At 52.4% G+C, this 25,666-nt stretch overlaps 1 protein-coding gene across 1 annotated transcript in view; it reads right to left on the bottom strand.

Moving 5' to 3' along the window:
• Nucleotides 1-4,408: 4,408 nt before the first annotated feature.
• CCDC69 (coiled-coil domain containing 69) overlaps nucleotides 4,409-25,666 on the bottom strand; it is a 30,653-nt gene continuing 9,395 nt past the window's right edge. The window contains exons 2-9 of the mRNA XM_073355306.1: nucleotides 23,158-23,230; nucleotides 14,505-14,674; nucleotides 13,347-13,434; nucleotides 12,318-12,391; nucleotides 11,030-11,131; nucleotides 10,324-10,443; nucleotides 9,745-9,842; nucleotides 4,409-9,188 (exon numbers count right to left, since the gene is read on the bottom strand). Coding sequence (XP_073211407.1) covers nucleotides 9,020-9,188; nucleotides 9,745-9,842; nucleotides 10,324-10,443; nucleotides 11,030-11,131; nucleotides 12,318-12,391; nucleotides 13,347-13,434; nucleotides 14,505-14,674; nucleotides 23,158-23,230 — 894 coding nt within the window. The 3' untranslated portion in view covers nucleotides 4,409-9,019. The remainder of the gene's footprint in view (nucleotides 9,189-9,744; nucleotides 9,843-10,323; nucleotides 10,444-11,029; nucleotides 11,132-12,317; nucleotides 12,392-13,346; nucleotides 13,435-14,504; nucleotides 14,675-23,157; nucleotides 23,231-25,666) is intronic.

Raw genomic sequence — 25,666 nt, 5'->3', positions numbered from 1 at the left:
CCCTCCTCCCCTTCATGTGATTTATTTACTCATTAAACTGACCAGCTTCTTCAAAGAGGAAAGACTGTGTTTTGTCCTCAGGGTGTACTGGTGGGAGGAGAGAGGCTGCTCCAGGTGAGTCTGGGTCAACCCTGAACAAGCAGAGCCTTTCAAGAAGATCCGAGATGGGAAGCCAGTCCCTCTGTGCCACAGAGCCTTGCTGCCAACGTGCCCCAGAGCCCTAGAGAGTCACATTGCTGGCTGGCAGGTTCCCTCACTGCTTCTGCTCTTGAGTTCTTAACACAACACTATGGGGAGCTGGGCCCAGGGTAGCAGAACCACGTCAGCTGGGTCACAGCTGCTGGGAAAGAAACTAGATCTGGGCAAAGCTCTCCGAGGCGAAGAGAGAGATGGGTGGTCTAAGCTGTTACGGTCCAATCCAGAGTGGGGTCTGAACTTCTGCCAGGTTCAGGGCCACCTGGGTCTGGGATTCTTCCCAGGGCTCATTGGACATAGCGGGATCAACAGCAATGTTCAGAACTGTGGGCCCAACCTATCCCAAAGTTCAGGGCTGGTTGGATCCAGGATTTTGGGTCAGGCCCAGCTCTAGTTCAGGCCAGCAGATGATCATATCATTGTAGTCACCCGTGTACCGTGCGTGATCACTTTTGTGCGTGGGTGTGCAGCGTATGGGAGCCTGCGCGGGCATATGCAGAGCAGTCCCTTGGGTATGGCAAATCGGGGCGACCGCTCCAGGCCCTGCGCTTTGGGGGGCCCCACACTTCAGAATGCATGTGTCTTGCGGGGGGTGCTAGGCCAGCCTGGGGGTGGGGTGGGGCTAGGGGTGCCTTGTATTTCTTTGACTTGCTTGACATCGCGGGGCTCGGGCTCAGGCTCCAGCAGCAGCAACTGCAACGCCCCCCCCATGGCTCCTGGTGTTGCCCTCCGCCGCACTGGCCACCAGCATCCTAGCACCGCCAGAACACGCCAGCGCCAGGCTCACCCTATCCATTGCCCTTCCATCCTTTCCCGGGACCCCCCAGCACAGGGGGGCCCCTTGCCCCTAGCACAGTTGCCACCCTGTGACTCTCCATCATCCCTCACCCCCCACCACTAGGGTCCCCTCCCCACACCAGATTTCACCTGTATAAAAAAATGTTATGGGGGCCCCATACAGGCTGATTTGTCCTGGGCCCCACAATCTTCTAGGGACGGCCCTGTGCATATGTGTAGGCTCATGAGGGCATGCAGAGTATGTGTGCGTGTGTGTGTCCGCCTATTCAGCTGTGCATGTGTTTGTGCATGCATTTATGTGTGCTCGCCTACACATCTGTATAGGCACATGCCTCCATGTGCATGTACACCCCTGTGCATGCATGTATATGTGCAGAGCACGCGGGTACCCACACAGGAGCATGCTTTCCCATGTGCAGTCCTGAACAGGGACCATCGTATGTATTTCCTAGCAGCCATAAACTTTAATTCTAACATGGCACCAGTCACGCTGCCCTCCCTCGTGGAACCATTTCACGGGGACAGCCCAAGGGGGGACAGCCATGATATAGAAATACACCCTATCTTATTGCCTACATCTGTTTTTAACACCCAGTAGGGGCCCTGCCTGCAATTCTTACACTAAGGATTGTACCTCCAGGAGGTGACAAATACCCCCTTTTATATCAGGCCAGAGAAATGTATCATAGAAGATTAGGGTTGGAAGAGACCTCAGAGGTCATCCAGTCCAACCCCCTGCTCAAAGCAGGACCAACCCCAACTAAATCATCCCAGCCAGGGCTTTGTCAAGCCTGACCTTAAAAGCCTCTAAGGATGGAGATTCCACCACCTCCCTAGGTAACCCATTCCAGTGCTTCACCACCCTCCTAGTGAAATAATGTTTCCTAATATCCAACCTAGACCTCCCCCACTGCAACTTGAGACCACTGCTCCTTGTTCTGTCATCTGCCACCCCTGAGAATGACTGATGGCTGAAGGCCTCGTCTCCCCCTACCTCCCCTGACTCCTTCCTGACCGAGCAGGCTGAAAAGATATTAGCAAAATACCAATGTGGGAGAGAACGAGTGAGCTGTGCAGAACACCCCGCAGCCTAATTGGTCCCAGGCATTGGGGAGAGCTGGAGGCATGACAGAACGGCTGGCCAGACTCCAGAGATCCTCTTGGTCAGAGACCAGCAGAGGCAGCCTCTGTGAAGGTTTGCTCTTCCAGCCAACTCTCCTGTGGATGGGGTCACTCATGTTGCCCCGATGCATGTGAGTGCTGCTGTCCTGAGGGTCAGTGCTGGATGCCCAGCAGAGTCTTTCCATGGCTGTGACAGCCGCAACAGCAGGACTCAAGCTGCCTTTCCGCCCCTGCCCATACTTTCCTGTCTCCTGGCCCACAAGGAGCTGAGACTTCTCTCTGTGGAAGCTGTTTCCTTTTAAAATGAGTTTAGTGCAAGTGACAATTGCCTGATTGACAGCTCTGGGGAGCCACGTTCTCAGGGTCTCTGCGGAACTGGGGTAGGTTCTTGTGGTTAGCACAATGGCATAGGACTCAGGAGATCAGGATTTGGTTCCCAACTCTGCCACTGATGCCCTTGGCAAAGTCATGGAGGGCCAGGTTTTCCAAAGAGCTCAGCTCCCTATTCTATCTCGGGGGTTCGTTCTGCCCATCCCCATGTGCTCTCAGTTCCTTCCATGTACAATCAGTGGCAACAGAAAGGCTCGCATGAACTTCTTGGCATCTCTGTCAACTGCTTGCAGGAAGGATTTTTTAAAAACAAGGGTTAATTTCTCTCTGTAGTGGGGTTTATTTAGGCTGCTTCATTTCAGGGTTTACTTTGATTGGGGAATAAGGGGTGTCTTTTAGGTGGGTCGATAAGGGGCAGAGTTTCTAAAGTGCTCAGCAGCCAGAAGCTCCCATTGCAACACCGGTGGCCAGGTTTTCAAGCTTTCAGCACCCCATAGACTCCCAACCTGCTGCGTTCTTCCGAACATCCTTAGCCTCAGTGCTGCAGTTCCCCATCTGTACAATGGGGATAAAACTGTAGTCCCCCTCCCACCTGGGATAATTTCACCAGTGCTCGAGGGGCTAACATACTGTCATGATGGGGGCCAGATCTGTAGCTAGAAAACAATGGGTGCGAACTCTCGTTGCCCCCCCCCACCCACACACACTGAGCTGCCTGTGTGTCTCTGTCCTAACAGGGAAGGGCAGGAGATGGGTAAGACGGTAGCTCAGTCAGTCTTTGGCTTCTCTGCCAAGACCGCTGACAAGGAAAGCAAATTGTGGGGGTGCTTCCTATGGAGATCTGTGTGCTAGCCACAGACCTGACACTCAACAGCTCCTTTCTGCGGGGAGGTGGCCCTCGGGGCCATCCAAGCCCACCCAGGATGCTGGCGGAGGGTGGGAATTTCTGCAGTACTAAGTGCATTAGGAACACGAGTCCACACTGACCTCTGCTCCAGGGAGAATCCCACCCAGGATCCCTTCCCCTCCCATCTGAATGTGAGCACTAGAAAAACTTCAGCCAGCTCCAATGGGATCTCTGGGGCAGCTAAAGAGAAAAACACAGGCCAGCCCTGAAACACCCTCTGCTTCCAAAGGGCCCATGCTTGCACCGCATACATTGTAGCGTAGGCAAGGCACGGGTGACTCACAGCGGGAATCTGAGCTCTGTTCTCATACAGGAAAGGGCTTCTCACCGACCGCACTTATACACAACACCGGAAAGGGACCCTTGCAGCCAGTCTCCCCGTATCGTAAGGTCTTGGTAGCTGGCGTCTTCCCCTCTCTCCCAGTTTCAGGGAGGGTGCAGGCTGGGTTCTGCAGCTTCTCCTCTGTTCTGGGACGACGGTTTAACGGCCTCCCTCCCAAACACAGGGCAGGTTCTCTGCACCCCATCTGTGGTGGGGCAGCTAGTTATAACCCTCCCAGCAGTCAAGAAAAGGCTAAAGAACTCCTGTGGTCACGATCAGCCCCAACCGGCCGCACCTGTGCGGCTTGTCAGCCCTGGGGCTGGGCCCTCCTGAGACCCAGCCCAGCTCGAGCTCTGGGACCAGGGCCCTGGCTCACATGCTGAGGAGCAGCTGAGGAGCAGCTTGGGAGCGCCGCCAACCTGAGGGGAGAAGATGGGCCGGTTTGTTTCTTTTGTTGAAAAGCCTTGGCCTTTAGCCACGCGGAGGGTGGGGGGCCAGCGTTTCGTCCGGAGCCGGAGAGACCGCTTCCCTCCTTTGTGTGCGGGAGGGGCCAGGGGCCCTGGAACTACTTTCTTTTTTGTCTGGACTGTTTTATACCCCGGGAAAAGGGTGGACTGTAAGGGGTGCAGCCAGAGGGCCAGGCCATAGGACTGCTGCTGCCCAGGGAACGATCTATGAGGTGAGTAGCTGCCTGCCCTGACCCCAAGGGGGGCGACATCAAGACACAACCGTCGACACCGTCCCATTGCAACCCCCCGAAGGAGCTGCTGAAGCAATCCGTGCCATGAGCCAAGGAAAGGCACACGCCGCCACCTGGAAAATACTGACATTTCATTTTTTGGGTATCTTCCCCTTCCAGAACTGTATTGTTACAGCCTTTAGCACACAGGTCTGTTTCACACACACGCACGCACGGCTCCACGCTCCTGGTGCAAAGCTCAGGGGCAGTCTGTGGCACTAGCTAACGCTCCTCTTGGTCTCTCCTGAAAGCATTCGCACGCCCAGTGGAAAGTGCTTGCGTGCATCCAATTAGTGCGCGTCAGCTCCCCAGCCACGCCACACTGGGCCGCCGTCTCCTCTCACCCTGATTTACCTGTCTGCGTGGGCACATTAGGGCACGGAGGAGGGGGGAAGGAAAGAGAAGACAGCCAGCGACGGGGCTGGCTTTACACATACCACTACAAACACAACGGGGACTTAGAAAGAAGCCACCCCTAGAGGAGTAACAGATACCCCAAAGTTAGCAGCCTCTGTTCGGCTTCCACAGCAGGAGCTGGAGCTGGTATCTCTGTGGCAAGAGGACAGCAGCCAAGTCTTAAGATGGATGCCATGCCCTGTGACGACTGGACAGAGCACCATCCCTAGCAGAGCGCAGGCCCAGGTGTTCTCTTCCCGGCCACTGTACTCTGAGCAAGTTGTAGGGTGGCACCCAAACACGGTTCAAGTTCTAAGTCCGCGGCGTGTGGATTAACTCACTGCCACCAGCGCAGACTTTGCTAACGGCTGGTTCCTCAGCTAAGACAGGCCCTGGGAGAGTCTCAGGGCTCTGAGCCCTCGGCGAGGGAAGTAGGAGCACACAATTCAGGGGGCCACGTTGTCGTGATGCATCCTATGACCGTCGTGCTTCTCAGAGCCAAGATTTGTAGACTTCAAGGCCAGAAGGGACCACTGTGGTGGCCTAGTCTGAGCTCCTAGACAGGTGCATCTCTACCTAGTTCTTAAGCCTACTTCAGCGCTCCCTTAGGCTGGTGTAACTCTAAGGCAGTTGCTCATGTCACGTCAGTGTAGGCGAAAGGAGAATGGAGCCCACCAGAGCTGCTCCTGTCTGCTGCTATGTACAGTCTCTTTCTAGGCCAACCCTAGAGTGCCACTCAGAGTGCCCTGGGCTTTGTAAGAAATGGGGCCGCAAGGAAAGGTACAGGATGGGGAAGCCGGGGAGTTGTAATTAGTCAGTACTGAGTGAGCAATGACTTCTCCATTGTTCTCAAGAGCCCTGCTAAGTTCCCTTCACTCAGGCCCCCGGGCTTGTGGGGGTTCTAGAAAGACTGTCAAAGGTTTGAGACATCTTCAGGGGATCTTGTCTACTCCTCTCATAGACTGAGCTATGCAGAGCAGAACAGACTGGTTTCTCCCCAGCCCCGTTGTGCCAACATAGGCACTGTGCAGACACTCGGCTCTCAGCGAGGATTGACCCTGTTGCAGTTCACATTCTAGACACAGCTTCCCCCCGCCCCATTTGCTCTCAAAGATGGTCGAGGAGAACTGCTTGTTAGTTGTGGTGTCAGTGATCTGGAGCATTTTTGTGCAATGTCTAAAAATCTCTCCTGGGGCCTGAGGTTTATAAAGGAAAGAGGCACAGAAGAGAATGAGAAAATGGAAAGATAACGAGGAAGAGAAGGGGCAGGGAAGGGTGGGAACGATCTTGAATTTCCCACACCCATGGAAACAGGCGGCTCCCAGACACAGAAAGGCCTCATTTCACTGTGAAAATGGTGACCCTTCTTTGGGAAAATGGCCAATTTTCACCTGAAGCAAATTGCCCAGGTTTCTTAGGGGGCTGAACGGGATCTTGTGACTCTCCAAGTGCTGCCTGCTAGCACACAAATGACAAGATTTCAGCGTCGGCCAAACTCTCACCAAAGAAACAGCCATTCTCCCAGGTGAATCACGGCCAGGCCGACGGGTGGGTCTGCCCAGCCTGGCAGTCAGGTTGCGTGAGAAAAAACTCTTTCCACTTGACAAACAGGACAATGGAGCCAGAAGCAGCACTGTTCATTGGCAGAGAATTTTCAGAGTTCAGTGGTGTATGGGACCCAGCTGACAAGATGCCTGGTGCTTTGTGTTACCAGTGACTCCAGTGTGAAGTGAGCGTGGGGTTTTCAGAGTGCACAGCTGCTTGTTTGCAGCCATCATGTGTTCTTCCAGGGTCACCGTCATTTCCATAGCGACGGTGGGGAGGATTAAAGGTTCATGTGGGGAGTAAACAGCAGGAGCAGGTGAGCTCGCAAGGAACAAATGTTCTTTTCCAGGAGGTGTCCTGTAGCTATCAGAGAGCGAGGGGGTGAGTCTAGAGTGCAGTGGACAATGCTTTGCAAATGACCGGAGGCATCAGGGGCTTATTGTACAGAACAAATCTGATATGACATCAAGGGGCCAGAGTCTTATTTACAAACAGGCTCCCTGACACCACACTGGCAAGAGGAAAGGGGTCTTAAAGGGGGAATAAATTACATTTGTGCCCTCTTTCTGGCCCTTTTGCCCTGCCAGAGCGGTGTAAAGGAGCCTTAGTGTAAGAGGAGATCAGGCCCTGTGATGGCGTATAAACCTCCAGCTTGGTTAACCCAGCCTGAGACCCGTTAGGCCACTGGGTGGCACCTGGAGCAGTGTTAAGTGTAACTGGAGGTGGGCCTTCATAAGGGAAGGAGCACAGCAGAAAGAAAGGCCAGGGAGGAGACCCAGGAGAGAGGTAGATCCAGGACTGTTCTCTCTTGGGCTAAGGGCAGAGAGGAGGCTAGAGCCAGAACTAGAAGGGGCTGGCCCAGGAGGAAGCCTGGGGCAATAGGACTATTGTCCTGAGCCAGGAGGAAGCAGAAGGCAGTGACAGCAAAATCTAAGGGGGATTTGGACTGAAGCTTGGAAGACTGTGAAGAGGAGCTGCAGAAGGGGACAGGCACCTGTGGCAGACCCAAAGAAGGGGAGATTCCAGGGAGGGAAGCCCTGGGAGGCAGTGCTCTGAAACAAAAGCAAGAGAGAACTTGGCAGGCCGTGGGCTGAACTCTGGCAAGAAGCCAACAGGAAGGAGGGCATGGGACCTGGAAGAGAAGCCGAGTCTGTCAGGGAAAGCCACCAGGGCCATGGACAATCAAAAGGCGAAGGCTACAGGAGATGGTGATTCTCACTGCAGCAGCCCCAAGGAAGGTTCACTATGGAGCTGGGAACCAGAAAGGACCAGCACGGCAGGAGACAAGGGGTCTGGCCAGGGTGAGCCCAGCACAGGGTTCAGGAAAGTACTGGGAGCTCAGCGGGACTAGACAAGCAGCCCCGCTCACAGGAGCAAACTTTCCAGTCACCCTCCATGGGCCCATGTAACCTAGTCATTGGGCACCAGGAGCTCTAGGCACCCCATCTCCTCCCCAGAGGTGTTACTGGACCACATGTTCCATCTGCAGGCAGGTCTGGGATTTCTGAGACAGGGGCATGCAGCTGTCCATCTTCCCGTCTGCTGCTCCCCAAACTCCTGCTGAAGGCGCTCATTGGTCCAGCTCTGGTTGCCACTGCCAGGTGGTTTCCAGGGACAGGGGGTGCGTGGGCAACCCTATGGAGCTGGAACCATCTGCTCCCAGAAAGCCTGAGCAGTGAGCGCACCAGGGAGAGACAAGCTCTGTCCACCTCTCGCTCACTGTGTTACCTTTCCCCATCCTCACTTGGCCCAGCAGACATTCCCCCCTGTTTGCCACCTCGGGCACCACTTCGGGTGGCTGCTACGGGCCATCGGGGCCGTTTCTCCAGCTGGGAACAGCAGGCTTGCTGCTTCTTCTGAAGCTGGTATTGCTTCTTGGCCAGCAGCAGGCACAGTCTTCTGGAAGCCAGTGCCAGCCCTGAGCCTGGGTCACACAGAGCAGCATGTTCCAGCTCCAAGACTCTCAAACTTTCCTTGTGGGGTTGTTCTTGAAGAATACCAGAGAGAGAGGGGTCGCTGCCTGCCAGTGTACACCATAAAGCCACCCGTGGCTGATGCTGGACTCAGCTAGTTGCTGTTTTAAACAGCTCCATCTGAGATGAGCATCCTTCACTTTGTTTCTGGTTAGAGATGGACCCGAGCTGCGAACTTCAGCCCCGGAGCCTGATCCAAACTTCCCCAAAAGCTGAGGTTGTTCAGATGCAGGGCTCCGGTTCAGCTTCACCTGGGCAAACCAGTGCGTGAAACAGGCCTCTCCTTCCTGAACGCACCGGAGAGCTCCTTAGCTTTGCTAGCTTGTTCCCCTTGTAATCACAGCTACTGATTGAGATGTGAAGCCAGGGGCAGCCAGGATACCTCACACCACATGTGTCTAGGTTCTGGGGTGTCTCGTAAGCTCCCCCATGTTCAGAGTCAGGCAGGGGGACACACAGGAGGGTTAAAAGCACATTGAAAAGGTTCCAAGAAATACTGCACTGTCCCCTTAGAGGGAGGCCGTCCCAGGGTTGGAAGTCTGAGGAGCTCCCCTTCTACTGGACAGAGTCCCCATGACAGCAGCTTTGGACCTGTGCAATAAAGGAAGCGCTAAAACGAGGGGTGGAAGAGTCTCTGGTGCCCCTCGCTTGCTTCCTCATCCCAGCAGCCTCCGTCGCCACTTCCCAGAGCACTACGTGGCAATGAGCGGCACCTCACTGGAGGGGATGGGGAAGGTAGAGGAGGAGGCACCATTCAGGACCCTGTACAGCAGCTCTTCCTTCTCCCGGTGCGCCTGCTCCCGCAGCTGGGACTCCTTGTCCAGGGCCTCCCGAACCACCAGGAGCTCGTCAGACAGTTGCCTGCAAAGAAACAGCAGGTGACGAAGCTGAGCCGGTAAGAATCCCGGAGTGAGATGGCGATCAGGGCCCTGCCAGCTGTTCTGATCACTGCCAAAGGAGGCCAGGGCAGTGGGGACATGAAATGGGCTTGAAAAGGGGATGGTGCTGTGCCAGGTCATGGTCTGCCTCACACATACACTCTCACCAGAGCCAGATGGGTGCAATGCACGCCCAAGTTCGTGAATGCACATACACCCCACATATTCACCCGAACTAGGTCAGTGCCGTGTAAAGTCACGTACCCACAGGAGGCCTGGCTAGTGCACCTCAGCCCTATCATGCGGCACCCCTACTCTCATAGCTCTTCTCAGCTATCTCCCCCTGACCTGCAGCCTCTGTGCTCGCTTTGATGCCATCATACCTGCTGTTTGTGTCCTGTCCCAGCATCTAGTTATCAGCCTTGCATTCAGAAAACAGCCTCTCTTGAGTGCAATTCATACCTAGCCCAGCGCTCAGCTCCCGTGAGCTCTGACAATGGCAGCAGGTAGGTTGTACTGCACTACGCTACACATGTTACCTTGTCATTGTCAAGTGGTTCTGTGTCCGAACGTGCAGATCCTCATTCTCCTGCTGAAGGGTTTTCACTTTCTCCTCCAGAAGCAGGTTCTTCTCCATCTGTGACATCCCAGAAGGGTTGGGGAAGGGAGGATTCAAAGGAGAGGTCAAGGGTCAGAAGTGATATGAATTTGGCAAAAGACGATCCCCTATGCTGGTTCATGAGGTCCTGCCTAAGGGCCAACGTCAGAACATTGATGGTTACTGACAAAAGTTGCCTCTATGCGAGGTTAGTGATGCATAGCAGCAACCTGCTGTGTATGCCAGCAAACACCCAGCACTGTAGCAGCCTGGTCCAATTAGTGCAGCCCTCCATCTGCTGGCTGCCCTCACTGTGTCCGCGTCCTACACGCTAGCTCGGCTGAGAGGCCAGCCAGGACATAGAGCTGCCCACAGGTAGCAGGTGAGCCAGAGGGGAATGCGCCTGGAGAACGCTGTTTGCATTCAGGTAGGTGGCGCGCTCTCCTGTAGACTGTGCTTTTCCATCTCTGCCCCTGGAAAGGAGTCCATGGACTTTTTGGAAGAAGAACATCAAACCCACCACTGTTTCCAAGTTCAGCAGCTTCTTGTCCAGGTCATGGATGCGTTCGTTCTTCATCTCTATGACAAAATGCAGACTCTCCAGTTCTTGCTCCCAGAACTGGCTGGGGCTCCCATAATCCTAGAAGGGGAGAAAGAAAATGCATGAGTCCCCCACTGACTGGAGAGGTTGGGGGCGGGCTAATGCATGGTTCTGGTTTGGTTCTTCATTCCAACGGAGGTGAGCCAAAGATGATGACCGTTAGTAGGCATGTGTTCTCAGTCCTGGGTTGATAGGATTCTTACCCCCCAAAATGTGCTTACTAGTGTTCATTCAGTGCCTACATGCATGTCTTTACGGCATTTGCATTAGCCACCTGAGTGCAAGGAGCTTGAACTACCTTTATAATGCACAGAATATGTACCCTTAATTTTCTTATGATCTACTTCCTATCCCTTTGCTTACTTCAACCGTACTACAGGTTTACCAGGCACCATGAACACTACCCTCTCCAGATCCAGTGATGGGGAGTTTTCCAGGGAGGCCTCTCTTTGGCTTTTATTTTGGTGACAAAGCATTTATAGCATACAGATGCTTCTATGACTCTGTAAGTTTGAGCTGTCCATTGCCACTACTGTGAATCTAACAGGCTTGCTCGGAGACCCTGGCAAATGATGGGTTAAAGAAATATCCTCCCAGGACGCCACAGTTCACTTATTTCCTGCACCTGAATATGTTTCTTATAGTCTCTGCTCAAGATTGATTCCTCCACCCGTTTCATTTTCTCCTGGAAGGATTTCAGCTGGGAATTCAACCTGTCAATCATCTCCTAGGGCAGAAGAGAAAGGAAGAGGGATGTGATTATGAGTCCTGTTTTATGACCTCCCCTCCAGCAGGGGCACTGTTCATATAAGGAAAGAAAATGACCTACTGCATTGTACGGAGGTGGCAGGAGTCAAATGGCAAGACATTTCACAATGACTAACGAAGCCCCATGCAGCAATTCCCTAATACAGTATTTAATGGCAGCAGGGAGCAGTTCCCACTGTAATGCCTTCTGCCATCCTGGCTTCCTTGGTTACAATGGGTCAATCGGTAACCATGGGAGAGATCTCTTTATAATCAGCACTTCCTGGGTTGCTCGTATAAGAACAGACTCCCTGACTCTGCCACTTCTGCTATGAGCCACAGTAAGGCAGTTAGGCAGCTTGTTCGCACCCGTTTCACGTCTGGAGTGTTCAGGCTACAGGCTTGCCTGCCAGCAGAGATGTGCCCCAACCAAAACCTGAGCTCTGAGCGCCATTAACAACATGGAGCCATTCCAAACGCAAGCCACCTGTCCCGTGTCAGTAGTGGTGTGATGGCGTGTCTGCCCCACACTGGCATGCAAGGGGTTAATAAGCTCTCGGGAGGCTACGCTGGAAGCAGCCAATAGGAGAGGGACTGTGAGCAGGGTCCCTGACTCCCTGCAACTCAAGGAGGGAGGACTGGGTGCCTTGCAGGTGGAGGGAAGCTAGCACCCTGGACAGAGCAGGGCAGGAACAGGGGAGCGCCCGGCTGGCTGCTAGGACTGGCACGTGGAGGCGAGGGCGAAGAAGGTGCTGGGGCTGCAGGGAACTCTGCACTTTTTTGATTGAGCCAGTGAAGGACTGTTTTATACTTTGGAACTGAAAGCCCAGGTGGCCATTTCGATTTAAATCTCTCTTTGACTGCTGCAAAATTAAGGCACGCTCACTTTGTGAGAGGCCCCTCTGGACTCAGGTGAGCCAGTCATTCCCACAAACAGCCAGCCTGGATTACCCAAGGGTGGTGGACTCCGAGCAGCTCGAACAACCTTTGCTTTCTCAATTTGGCTCTCATGAAAAGTAAGGGGCAGCCAGTGCTGTTTTGCCTCAGGGGTAGTTCAGGCAGGTCCCTTGGAAGCTTCCCCCAGTGCCCTCAGACCTGTGCACTGAATCTGGAGAGCTCTGCTCCACAGGGAATTTCTCAGCAAGCCAAAGCAAGGGGACCAGCACCTGTAAGGAAGACTGGGACCTTTGGTAGGATTCCCTTAAGAGCATCGTCTCCTGGTCATGGACCCTCTGGAGTTCTGCAAGGGAAACATAAAATCAGTGTCAAAAGCAGGAGACAGTGTCAAAAGACAGGAAAGCAAGCCCTGCCCAAGCCCCTTACCTGCACAGAATGGCAGTAGATGGCCCTGCCACAGGGGGGACCAGAGTTACTCTGGGCTAAGAGTCAGCAGAGGCTTGGGACTGTAAACAGAGGAAATGCAGTTTCTTGGAGCAGCCTTGCAGCTGGGAGCTCCCTGGAGGACTCGCTCAGCTAAAGCCACAGGGCTACTAGCTAAGTGATTGCCACGCTAAGGAGAGAGGCAGTATGCCAGCCGTAGCGAAAGGAGAAAGAGAGGGAATGACCCCATCACCATTCCCAGCCTTACTGCTGAGACTGGGTGAGCAGATCTCGCGTTGTTGGCTGCAGTGTAAACGCTACCAGCCCACAAGCTCCCTGGGACGCCTCCTGCTCCGATGGAAGGGGTCTCTTTTTTGAAGCATTTTAGGTTTATTTCAGAGGCACTGGCATTGCAAGTGTAATACCTCAGTGGGGTCAATTTTCCAAACGTTGGGCTGGGTTTCTACAAACGCTCCATGCTAGCTAATGAACTACAGAGTAATACCTCCTGCCAGCATTTCTCCATGCCCTTCCTAGGGTACCCTCCCTCTTGGCTTGAAGAGGTGCAGGCCACAGGACAGTAAGCGAGCACCATCGCACCTCTGAGAGCATGACAGGGGACAGTACGGTAATCCAGAGGGCATGGTAGGTGATTGCCAACGGGGCCAGTCAAAACATGGGCAGATCTCTCGGACACATAACATCTAATGACAATGCTGAATATTCATTACAGGAGTGATCAGCCTCTGCTCAAGAGAGCCACGGAGGCTGGAGAGGAGAAGAGATGCAAGAACAGCCCTGTGAGAAGTTTAAACCATAGCGGTGGTGGCATAGAGGGAAGCCAGCGCCTAGCAAAGGAGAGACTCGGGCCTTACCTCGGAGGTTCTCTTCATGCTCTCTCTTCAGTGTGTCGAACTGCTCTGAGAGCTGCTTTTTAAGCTCTAAATCTCTTTCCTTTTCCACCTAGAAACAAAGTGAACAACAAGCCCTAAGTATCTGGGGAATTCAGAGAAATTGAAGTGTACCTGCCTGTGCAGTCTCCTATTTATCTCCTGGGCGGCAGATCCAGTTTCCTGGTGCTATTTTTATGAATTAATTTAACTTTGGTACTTATGACAGTGAGGGGTTAATATCACTGGCAACAATATGTGGGGGGGAAGGGAGGGGGAGAGCATCACACACAGCTCTGCTAGGACAGCTGACCTGCAACACCCTGGACTTTTCCAGGATTTCCTGGACAACTGCCCTTTTTGCTGAGCTCTGTGGTATCAGTAAAAGGGGGACAAGGAGGAGTGAACCACTGAGCTCAGTTTCACTCACAGCTAAGGCTATGATTTTGGCACGTAAATTTCACAACAGAGTGCCGGGGGGAAAAAACAAGTCAGAGAAGGGGGAGAAGTTGGAGAGCGAGCTCACCTTGCAGCAGGTGAGATTAGGCACAGCCTCCTGCTCTGGGCATTCCGAGCTGGGGAATGGGTCACAGCCCCTCTCAGGTTGGGTCTGTCTACCCCGCCATAGGTGGGGCTGGAGGGGCCAAACCTGAATAATGCCGTGACCCCAGTGCACCAGGTCAAATGTGTTTTTACAGCCATTTCTGAGATTTCATGGACTTTATTCAAATTCACGATTTCCGTGACCTTCATGACAAAACTGTAGCCTTACTCATGGCCTTAGGTGTCTAGAGGTGAAATCTGAGGACACTAACCAACCATACGGAGTCTGCTAACCCTGGGGAAGGCAGACAGGTGTCTATAACTGGGGGAGCAGGCCAGCTGGCTCTGAATGTGAGATCAGGGCTGAAAGGGGAATGTCAAAGCCTGCTAGCTGACCACCAAAGGATCTCATGCTGTCTGGTGTCTTTGGAGACCATCAGGTCATCAAGGTCCTGCTGTATACTACTGCCTAGCTCTGAACCAATAATAGTGGTGCAGTTCGAATGTCAGTAAGCAGAAGCATGAATGCCCAGAACTGAGGTGACTGTGCTGGGACACTACACAGACACTCCTGGGGTGGGGAAGCCACTTTGACCCAACCTGGATTTTAATGTCTTGGGTCAGTCTCTGGGTCTCTGCCTGGTGGGCTTCCTTCAGCCTCTCCGTTTCCTCCTGATGTCCTTGCAGGAGCCTCGCAATCTCACTCTTCTGATCCTCCAGCAGCAGCGCCTTCTTCTTCTCCACATCCTCGTGCAAGGGAGCTGCGGTGACTGCAAATTAAACATAAATGGCTAGACCATGGCCAGCTGGTTTTGCTGACAGGATTAGAATTTCTGGGGCTGTTCTCCACTCGGTCATGTTAGGGGGCTTATTCCTTCACCCACTTACTTCCCTGGTCCTTCTCGCATGAACAGAGAGCAACAATACCCGAAGTCCAAAGGTGCAAACAATTTGATTTTTATTGGGATGAACTTCCAGCAAGCATGATTCCAGTTTCCTTCCTTAGTGTCCCCCTTCCCAGCTCTGACACCACAGAGGCTTACCTGTGTCCCTGTTCCCATTTCCCCCTTTAGCAAAACATGATTCCAATGTCCCCACCCCCATTCCCTGTTTCCATTTCCCCCCCCGACACACCCCCACCCACTTCCTGACTGACTGCAGACTATGTAGTAAAACTTGAGTTCTGCTTAGCTATACCTTAACCAATCATTTTCCTGAAATTTAACTAACCAATCCTAACATATTGTAACATGATTATTTAACCAATTATATCCCACTACCTTAATTAGTTTATACCCAGCAAAATTAATTATACAGCAGACAGAAACAATCACAGAACCAGACAGAGATTATACAGACAAACAATGGCAAAGTGGGAACTATAATGACAAAACAATACAGAAGTGAGGATTTCACATCCCAGCTATTGATAAGTGAGTTCTTGCCAGACAGGATGTTATCAAACTAAGTTTCCTTTTACATCTTCTAGGCACTTCCCTTTCTCTGGAGGCGATAGGCATTCTCAGGACAGGACTGTATTCCTAACAGCCCAATAGCACCTTATTTCAATGTGACTAGTTTGGGATATGAGGAGGTGACCCGTCGCTTCCCAGCTTATGGCTGCCTCTGTTGCTTAGCCAAAGGCCTTAGCCTAAGAACAGGGCCTCAGACTGTCACAGTAAGCCCTGGTCTACACTAGGACTTTAGGTCGAATTTAGCAGCGTTAAATCGATTTAAACCTGCACCCGTCCACACAATGAAGCCCTTTATTTCGACTTAAAGGGCTCTTAAAATCGATTTCCTTACTCCACCCCTGACAAGTGGATTAGTGCTTAAATCGGCCTTGCCGGCTCGAATTTGGGGTACTGTGGACACAATTTGACAGTATTGGCCTCCGGGAACTATCCCAGAGTGCTCCATTCTGACCGCTCTGGACAGCACTCTCAACTCAGATGCACTGGCCAGGTAGACAGGAAAAGAACCGCGAACTTTTGAATCTCATTTCCTGTTTGGCCAGCGTGGCAAGCTGCAGGTGACCATGCAGAGCTCATCAGCAGAGGTGACCATGATGGAGTCCCAGAATCGCAAAAGAGCTCCAGCATGGACCGAACGGGAGGTACGGGATCTGATCGCTGTTTGGGGAGAGGAATCTGTGCTATCAGAACTCCGTTCCAGTTTTCGAAATGCCAAAACCTTTGTGAAAATCTCCCAGGGCATGAAGGACAGAGGCCATAACAGGGACCCGAAGCAGTGCCACGTGAAACTGAAGGAGCTGAGGCAAGCCTACCAGAAAACCAGAGAGGCGAACAGCCGCTCTGGGTCAGAGCCCCAAACATGCCGCTTCTATGATGAGCTGCATGCCATTTTAGGGGGTTCAGCCACCACTACCCCAGCGGTGTTGTTTGACTCCTTCAATGGAGATGGAGGCAGTACGGAAGTAGTTTTGGGGACGAAGAAGATGATGATGATGAGGAGGTTGTAGATAGCTCACAGCAAGCAAGCGGAGAAACCGGTTTTCCCGACAGCCAGGAACTGTTTCTCACCCTAGACCTGGAGCCAGTACCCCCCGAACCCTCCCAAGGCTGCCTCCTGGACCCAGCAGGCGGAGAAGGGACCTCTGGTGAGTGTACCTTTTAAAATGCTATACATGGTTTAAAAGCAAGCACGTGAAAGGATTACTTTGCCCTGGCATTTGCGGTTCTCCTAGATGTAGTCCTAAAGCCTTTGCAAAAGGTTTCTGGGGAGGGCAGCCTTATTTCGTCCTTCATGGTAGGATACTTTACCACTCCAGGCCAGTAACACGTACTCGGGAATCACTGTAGAACAAAGCATTGCAGTGTATGTTTGCTGGCATTCAACCAAAATCCGTTCTTTATCTCTCTGTGTTATCCTCAGGAGAGTGAGATATAATTCATGGTCACCTGGTTGAAATAGAGTGCTTTTCTTCAGGGGACACTCAGAGGAGCCCATTCCTGCTGGGCTGTTTGCCTGTGGCTAAACAGAAATGTTCCCCGCTGTTAGCCACAGGGAGGGGGGAAGGTTGAGGGGGTAGTCACGCGGTGGGAGGAGGCAAAATGCGACCTTGTAACGAAAGCACATGTGCTATGTATGTAATGTTAACAGCAAGGTTTACCCTGAAAGAGTGTAGCGACTGTTTTATAAAATGTGTCTTTTTAAATACCGCTGTCCCTTTTTTTTTCTCCACCAGCTGCATGTGTTTCAATGATCACAGGATCTTCTCCTTCCCAGAGGCTAGTGAAGCTTAGAAAGAAAAAAAAACGCACTCGCGATGAAATGTTCTCCGAGCTCATGCTGTCCTCCCACACTGACAGAGCACAGACGAATGCGTGGAGGCAAATAATGTCAGAGTGCAGGAAAGCACAAAATGACCGGGAGGAGAGGTGGCGGGCTGAAGAGAGTAAGTGGCGGGCTGAAGACATGGCTGAAGCTCAAATGTGGCGGCAGCGTGATGAGAGGAGGCAGGATTCAATGCTGAGGCTGCTGCAGGACCAAACCAGTATGCTCCAGTGTATGGTTGAGCTGCAGCAAAGGCAGCTGGAGCACAGACTGCCACTGCTGCCCCTCTGTAACCAACCGCCCTCCTCCCCAAGTTCCATAGCCTCCACACCCAGACGCCCAAGAACGCGGTGGGGGGGCCTCCGGCCAACCAGCCACTCCACCACAGAGGATTGCCCAAAAAAAAGAAGGCTGTCATTCAATAAATTTTAAAGTTGTAAACTTTTAAAGTGCTGTGCTTAAAGTGCTGTGTGGCATTTTCCTTCCCTCCTCCACCACCCCTCCTGGGATACGTTGGTAGTCATCTCCCTATTTGTGTGATGAATGAATAACGAATGCATGAATGTAAAGCAGCAATGACTTTATTGCCTCTGCAAGCGGTGATTGAAGGGAGGAGGGGCGGGTGGTTAGCTTATAGGGAAGTAGAGTGAACCAAGGGGCGGGGGGTTTCATCAAGGAGAAACAAACAGAACTTTCACACCATAGCCTGGCCAGTCATGAAACTGGTTTTCAAAGCTTCTCTGATGCGTACCGCGTCCTCCTTTGCTCTTCTAACCACCCTGGTGTCTGGCTGCGCGTAACCAGCAGCCAGGCGATTTGCCTCAACCTCCCACCCCGCCATAAACATCTCCCCCTTACTCTTACAGATATTGTGGAGCACACAGCAAGCAGTAATAACAGTGGGAATATTGGTTTCGCTGAGGTCTAAGCGAGTCAGTAAACTGCGCCAGCGCGCCTTTAAACGTCCAAATGCACATTCTACCACCATTCTGCACTTGCTCAGCCTGTAGTTGAACAGCTCCTGACTACTGTCCAGGCTGCCTGTGTACGGCTTCATGAGCCATGGCATTAAGGGGTAGGCTGGGTCCCCAAGGATACATATAGGCATTTCAACATCCCCAACAGTTATTTTCTGGTCTGGGAATAAAGTCCCTTCCTGCAGCTTTTGAAACAGACCAGAGTTCCTGAAGATGCGAGCATCATGCACCTTTCCCGGCCATCCCACGTTGATGTTGGTGAAACGTCCCTTGTGATCCACCAGAGCTTGCAGCACTATCGAAAAGTACCCCTTGCGGTTTATGTACTTGGCGGCTTGGTGCTCCGGTGCCAAGATAGGGATATGGGTTCCGTCTATAGCCCCACCACAGTTAGGGAATCCCATTGCAGCAAAGCCATCCACTATGACCTGCACATTTCCCAGGGTCACTACCCTTGACATCAGCAGATCTTTGATTGCGTGGGCTACTTGCATCACAGCAGCCCCCACAGTAGATTTGCCCACTCCAAATTGATTCCCAACTGACCGGTAGCTGTCTGGCGTTGCAAGCTTCCACAGGGCTATCGCCACTCGCTTCTCAACTGTGAGGGCTGCTCTCATCTTGGTATTCATGCGCTTCAGGGCAGGGGAAAGCAAGTCACAAAGTTCCATGAAAGTGCCCCTACGCATGCGAAAGTTTCGCAGCCACTGGGAATCGTCCCAGACCTGCAACACTATGCGGTCCCACCAGTCTGTGCTTGTTTCCCGAGCCCAGAATCGGCGTTCCACAGCATGAACCTGCCCCATTAGCACCATGATGCATGCATTGTCAGGGCCCGTGCTTTCAGAGAAATCTGTGTCCATGTCCTGATCACTCACGTGACCGCGCTGACGTCGCCTCCTCGCCCGGTATCGCGTTGCCATGTTCTGGTGCTGCATATACTGCTGGATAATGCGTGTGGTGTTTAATGTGCTCCTAATTGCCAAAATGAGCTCAGCGGCCTCCATGCTTGCCTTGGTATGGCGTCCGCACAGAAAAAAGGCGCGGAACGATTGTCTGCCGTTGCTCTGACGGAGGGAGGGGCGACTGACGACACGGCTTACAGGGTTGGCTTCAGGGAGCTAAAATCAACAAAGGGTGTGCCTGTACATCAAGGAGTATTTCAGGCAGGACTGCACGGAGGGTTCCAATAAGAAATGGTGCACCTAAGTTATCGTTGTTATTGGAACAAGGAGGTTAGCCTGGCCTCTGATTGATACATGGCTAGATTTACCTCGCTGCACCTTCTCTGTGAGTGACTGCAGTGTGATCTAGACAGGGGAGGAGGCAAATGAGTACAAAACAAATCTGGTCTATTTCTTGTTCTGACCCACTCCATCTATCTTTTACATCTTTGGCTGGCAGCAGACGGTGCAGAAGGACTGCATGCCATCCACATGTCATGGCTGCTCGGCAGAAGATGGTACAGTACAACTGCTAGCCATCTTCATCTCTTGCCTGCCTGGCATAAGATGGTACAATACGACTGCTAGCAATCCTCATCTCTTGCCTGCCTGGCAGAAGATGGTACAGTACGACTGCTAGCAGTCCGTATCGCCTGCCCGCTCACCATAAGACAGTTCAATAGGACTGACTGCAGGACTAAAGAGAATGACCTGCTCAAGTCACTCCAAATTTAGTCCCTGCGCCCATGTCTGCCCAGGCGCTCCTGATCAACCTCACAGAGGCGACCAGGAGCACCTCAGACATGACGATGACGGCTACCAGTCGTACTGTACCGTCTGCTGCCACAAGGCAAGGGGTTGCTGCTACTGTGTAGCAATGCCGTACCGCATCTGCCAGCACCCAGGAGACATAGGGTGACGGTTACCTGAGCGGGCTCCATGCTTGCCGTGGTATGGCGTCTGCACAGGTAACTCAGGAAAAAAGGCGCAAAATGATTGTCTGCCCTTGCTTTCACGGGGGGAGGGAGGGAACGGGGGCCTGACGATATGTACCCAGAACCACCCGCGACAATGTTTTAGCCCCATCAGGCATTGGGATCTCAACCCAGAATTCCAATGGGCAGCGGAGACTGCGGGAACTGTGGGATAGCTACCCACAGTGCAACGCTCCGGAAGTCGACGCTTGCCTCGGTACTGTGGAAGCGCTCCGCCGAGTTACTGCACTTAATGCACTTAGAGCATTTTCTGTGGGGACACACACACTCGAATATATAAAACCGATTTCTAAAAAACCGACTTCTATAAATTCGACCTAATTTCGTAGTGTAGACATACCCTAAGAGAAGGCCCTTACACTGGCAGACAGTGATTTTGATTCTTCCTTTTATACCTCTAACTAGCCAAGTGATAAGAATGCACCTAAATTCTTAGAGTATAGGCCTTTACAGATAGGCCTGAATATCTATAACCTAACAGGTCACCAGTTTGAATTGAGGCCTGGTCAACTCATTATCACTTGGGGGTGATTTGGTGGCCCACATAAAATATGATCTCAGTCTAGTTCCTATTGGACAATTACCCACACTACCCCTGGCACTAATTAGCACCAATGGGCAACGTGTTGGCAGTCTCCGCAATGGGGACAAGTTTTGAATAGAGACAGGAGACAACCTTGGCCTCTCAGTCCTGGGGATGACCCTTCCAGCTCAGTTATTTCTCCCTGCACTGTCTCATTTAGGTCTTTGTTTCCTGTCAATCGTTCCCAGTTTCTGCGAGTGCATTCATTGCTCAACGACTGGTTTGAGCGAATCATTTCCAGCCACGGGTGCTTTGCAAACAGTCTGCTACAGCTGACTGCTGGTCACAATTTGGTGTGTGGGAGTGGTCACATGGTATCGTATCCACTTCCTGATGGGGTGACTGAAGCTATTTAAACGGGACTTTGACGAATGACAAACACTGCCTGCTGAATAACTCAGCTGGTAGAGAGCACTTATCTCTGAGCTTGTCTGTAGTTCTCTGCCTGAACCAGCCCTTCACATAAGGGCTAGAGTGTGTCAACTCTGAACAGAGCAACAAGACACATACCCATAAGGTAATTCATCTCACTAGCATTCAGACACCATCCTCTCTAGCTCCATGCAATGTCCTCCTCACTACTGCACTGACTGCTTCCTTAGGGGTGGGATTGTTCGTCTGGTGGGACGTTTTGGTCAGCTAGTGCAGTTTTTGAGCTGGCCATCTGTGGTGTTCGCCTGGTCATACATATTACTAGACTTCAGTCATCGATTTCTCTGTCCATGAATAAACACTAAGGCAGCTTCCTAGAATTCTACCTACCCACTTCCCTTGGGCAAGGAGCTTTGTTTTTTTACTTGCTTCCCTTATGAATTCATGACATTTTTAGAATTTGCTCAGATTTTCACGAGCAGTGTTGTCACCCAGGCATTCGAGAGTGACTAATAGGGTCAGTCCATGAACAGCAGCATGTGGAATTTGCTGTTCATTTTGGAAACTGCTTGTGAATCTCTGATTCTCATTCCTGGGCAGCACAGGGAAAACTTACACTGATGCCCTGCCAATACCGAGCCTGCTCCGTGGGTAGAGGGGCTTCTGTGATGGCAGCATTACACTCTTCGTCAGCATGAGTTGGACTTTTAGCATTAGATCCCCAGCTGATGTAAATCAGCATCACTGACAGGCTAATTTATGCCAGATGAGGATACATATCTTTATTTCTAGCCTGGCTCTGCATTGTGCGGTTTGTCTCATACAAGTTTGCAATATTTCCACTAGAACAAGGATGCATTTCCAGGAACGTACGCCAAATACTCTGTCAATTTCTAAGGAACCATCCGTGATGAAGTGGGAATCTTCTGTAATATTTTATGATTCCCCTGCATGCCTCAGTTTCTCTGTACTCTGCACTGCTCCCCAGGGGGTGCAAAAGGGTTAAATCTGCTCATGGGGCAGAGAAAGAGACATGAGCTGTTGTGTCACGTATCTGTTTGGGGTGAAATAAATGGGACTGTCAAGTACTGGCTGAAACCGACCCATATAAATGGAGGGTCCACAAAGACAACGGAAGCCCCAAACACTGAGCAGCTGACATTTATACATGGGAATCTCCTGCAGGTGGAGCCGTGTGAACGCAGCACGTGTCTGCAGGAGGTAGACACTGGATCGAAAGGTTTCAGGTGGCTGGGATAAGAGCTGGCTTTTGGAGTGTCTCGGCAGCTCTCACCTGGGCGTGACACAGGGACATGGAAAGCCAGAGCCAGAAAAGGACACTAGAGGGAAGGCTGGTGTGGCCAGAAGAGATGGTGTTTTAACCTTTATTCCTCTATGCTAATCTCAGGCCTTCCCAGTGCTGGGTTCCATCTGCCTCTGTTCTGAAAAGGCTGCCTGGTGTCTCTGCCAACACTTGCTGAGGTGCCCTGGTCCCTGAAGTGTGTCCAAGGCTCTGACCAGCGGTCTAGCTCAGTGGGATACGTTGGGCAGAGCTCACGGTGTGACTCAGGAGTGTTGAAGCCCAGAGGCTCAGTTTTGGAGGCACTGCGTGGCCTACCTTAAGGAAGAGTGGGACCCCTTTCAGGTCTGCCACACAGAAGGGGACCCTCCAAGGGGCTGTTTAAAAGCTGGCGTGTAGCACCAATCCTGTGGCTCTGTGACACCATCTCAGGTGGGACTCATGCCAAGACCCCCTAGGAAATTGGAGTGAGAGAATCCACTCTGATTTAACTCAAGTCAGTAAAGCCCCTTTAGCCCAGTGATCCTCATACACATCGCCTCCCCATCCGGAGGAGCCTTCTGAACAGACACAGGTGAGATGACCTGGGCATGGACCAGAATAGAAGACTCACTAGTCACAGTGCCACTTTGGCCGCATCAGAGTTCACAGTGCTGCAGAAGGTACCGGGTGCATCTGTGCGTGGAACACACTGGCCCATCTGTTTGGACCCCTGTCTTAGCTTAATGCTTTTAAAGGGGTAAGGGCATTGAAAAGCCCTGTGAGGGAAAAGATTTACACCTCACCATGATTCTCTGTCTTCAAGGCCGTCAGCTCCCGGGAAACCTGCCCCTTTGGCTGCTGAGCTCTTAGTCGTTTCTGTGGGGAAAATAAGAAGACTGGAGTCATGAAATGCCGGGAAGAAAATGTACTTGCTGAGGTGCATTGGTCCCTGAAGTGTGTCCAAGACTCTGACCAGTGGTCTATCTCAGTGGGACTCGCTGGGCAGAGCTCACGTTGTGACTCAGGAGTGCTGAAGCCCAGAGGCTCAGTTTTGAAGGCACTGCATGGCCTGCCTTAAGGAAGAGTGGGACCCCTTGGGAAAATGTAAAACCACGCGGGTTTGTGGCAGAGCTGAGACCCGAAGGGAATCGTGTCATGGATGATACACCCTGAAATTAGTCCCCCTAAGAGAAGGACATTTTTAAATGGGTCCCTATGAGGTGGAGTTATTTAGCAGGCCCTCTAAATGAAAGAGCTGCCGCAACATTAAGAACCCAGCAGCTCCGCTAGGTCCCGTCCAATCCAGAGCACTGCTGAAATGTACTCAGCACCTTGTATTTATCCAGGGATAGTTCAACCTGCAGCCCCAGCCAGCGACCACAAGCCTCTGTCACACTCTATCCTGTTTAGCCAGCTCTGAATCTGTGCCAGTTCTCCTAGGGAGCTCAGTATCTCTGCTATCTCCACCTTTGGCCTCCGATTTTAGGCTGTTCCATCTCCACTTAGCCCACTCTGCCCTTCTGCCATCTCTCTCTCCTCTGGGTATGATGGAAAGTGACACGTTGGCTGGCCTTATTGCTAACATGGTACAGCACACGAGGGGGGAACGTGTGACCTGGGAGCTCCCATGCAGAGGGGCCCTGCCCCCATTATAGTGGAGATATCCTGTGGCATGTAAAGGGCCGTTCTGGTGAGAAATCCCAGCACAGGGAGGCGAGACCGGGTCACATGTGCCCGCTCGTTTTCTCTCCCTCCTCACTCCTGGTTACTCACGTTCCCACTTGGCCTTGGATTTCTGTTTGCAGAAGTGCTCCGTAGAGAAGGCATGTACCAGCGAAGGGAGGAGACACCCACACCCCTCCCTTCACACTCCCTGCTGCACACAAATACACCCCCCTCCCCACACACACAAACACACACTCTTCCTGTGCAGCCGCCCAGCCACACGGATAGGCTAGAAGATTTACTGCCCTTCCACCTTTTTTGTGGGGGGCCCTGTCAGTCTCACCAGCAGGCCTTTCTGCTTACCAGGACCCTCCTGGCTCGAGGTCCAAATCTCCACTTTTCCTTAGTATCATTATCAGCTCCACACTCCCTTAAAGGGCGTCTGGGATGGGAGCACTGGACAATGTGATGGACACGTACAAATCTGTCCAGCAACCAGTCCACGTGAGCTAGAGGGCTGGAAACATTTCCCAGGGCTCTTGCTGTGCCCCTCCCTTAACCCCATCTTCATGCCACGGGTGCATGCCCAGGACCCCGGACAGCTGACTAGCCAGTCAGAGCCCAGGCTCAGACAGTGGGTACAGGTCTTTTAGCAACACCCACAAACTTGTAGCTCAACTGATGCTTTTGACAGCCAGGCTCAGAGCCTAGAAATAGGGCTCTGAGCACGGAGCCTGTGCCGGAATGAAAGATGAAAAACAACACTAAACCAAAGGCAATTACAGGGATAAAGCCCAGTTCTAACAACGCCTCAGAATATCTGGCACCAGCAAAGCTCTCCCTTTCCCTCCAGCTCAAACAATTACATCATCATCAGAGGAATGCTTTGCTATAGCATTAACTCCTGCACCCAGCCCCGGCTGAGCGAGTGCGGAGGTCCTGTCACAGTTTCCATCCTAGCCTCCCTGTTTAACAGGGTTTATAGAACTCAGATTTAGGAGCTTGCTTAGGAGATACAGTCGCAGCAGGCCACGTTCCAGCCCCGGAGCAGTTTAGTTTAGTTGCATTAATAGCACTGGAAGAAAAAACTAAATTATTTTTAGCGATTGTTCAACTGCCAAAGGGCAGCTCTGCCCCCCCCCAACCCCCCTGCCTCAAAGCCCTGTGCGGATCCGACTGGTGTCCATCAGGAACGGCCCCACTGACACCAGCGGCGTTTACACCCGTGTGGAGTGGAATGAAGAGAACTGACCTCCGTGCTCTGGGGCGGCCTTCACTAGAAACGCTGCAGCTCCGGACAACGGGAGAATTCTTCCACTGACCTGGCGCGGTCTACACCCGGGGTTAGGCGGGCTTCCCCATGTCACGCAAAGGTGCAGATTTTCACCCCCTGCCGTGATGAAGCAGGGTCAGCCTAACTCTGTCGCGTCAAGGAACGTGAAGGAATCCAGCTGGTGCCACTTACGCTTTCTTCCACCGGCTCTGCCGCTCTCGGCCTCAGTCAGACTCCTGAAAATTCACACCCACTGCCCAACGTGTATCTCACACCTTCGCCGACCACCTCTGAACTGGGCCCACGGAGCCTGGCTGAATGGAGGGCAGCACGCGGGCAAGGGTGTGTAACTTAGTGCACATGCCGAAGGAGGC

Source organism: Lepidochelys kempii, chromosome 8 (genome assembly GCF_965140265.1).
Source record: "Lepidochelys kempii isolate rLepKem1 chromosome 8, rLepKem1.hap2, whole genome shotgun sequence".
Taxonomy (NCBI): domain Eukaryota; kingdom Metazoa; phylum Chordata; order Testudines; family Cheloniidae; genus Lepidochelys; species Lepidochelys kempii.
This window is presented reverse-complemented; position numbering and strand designations above follow the sequence as displayed.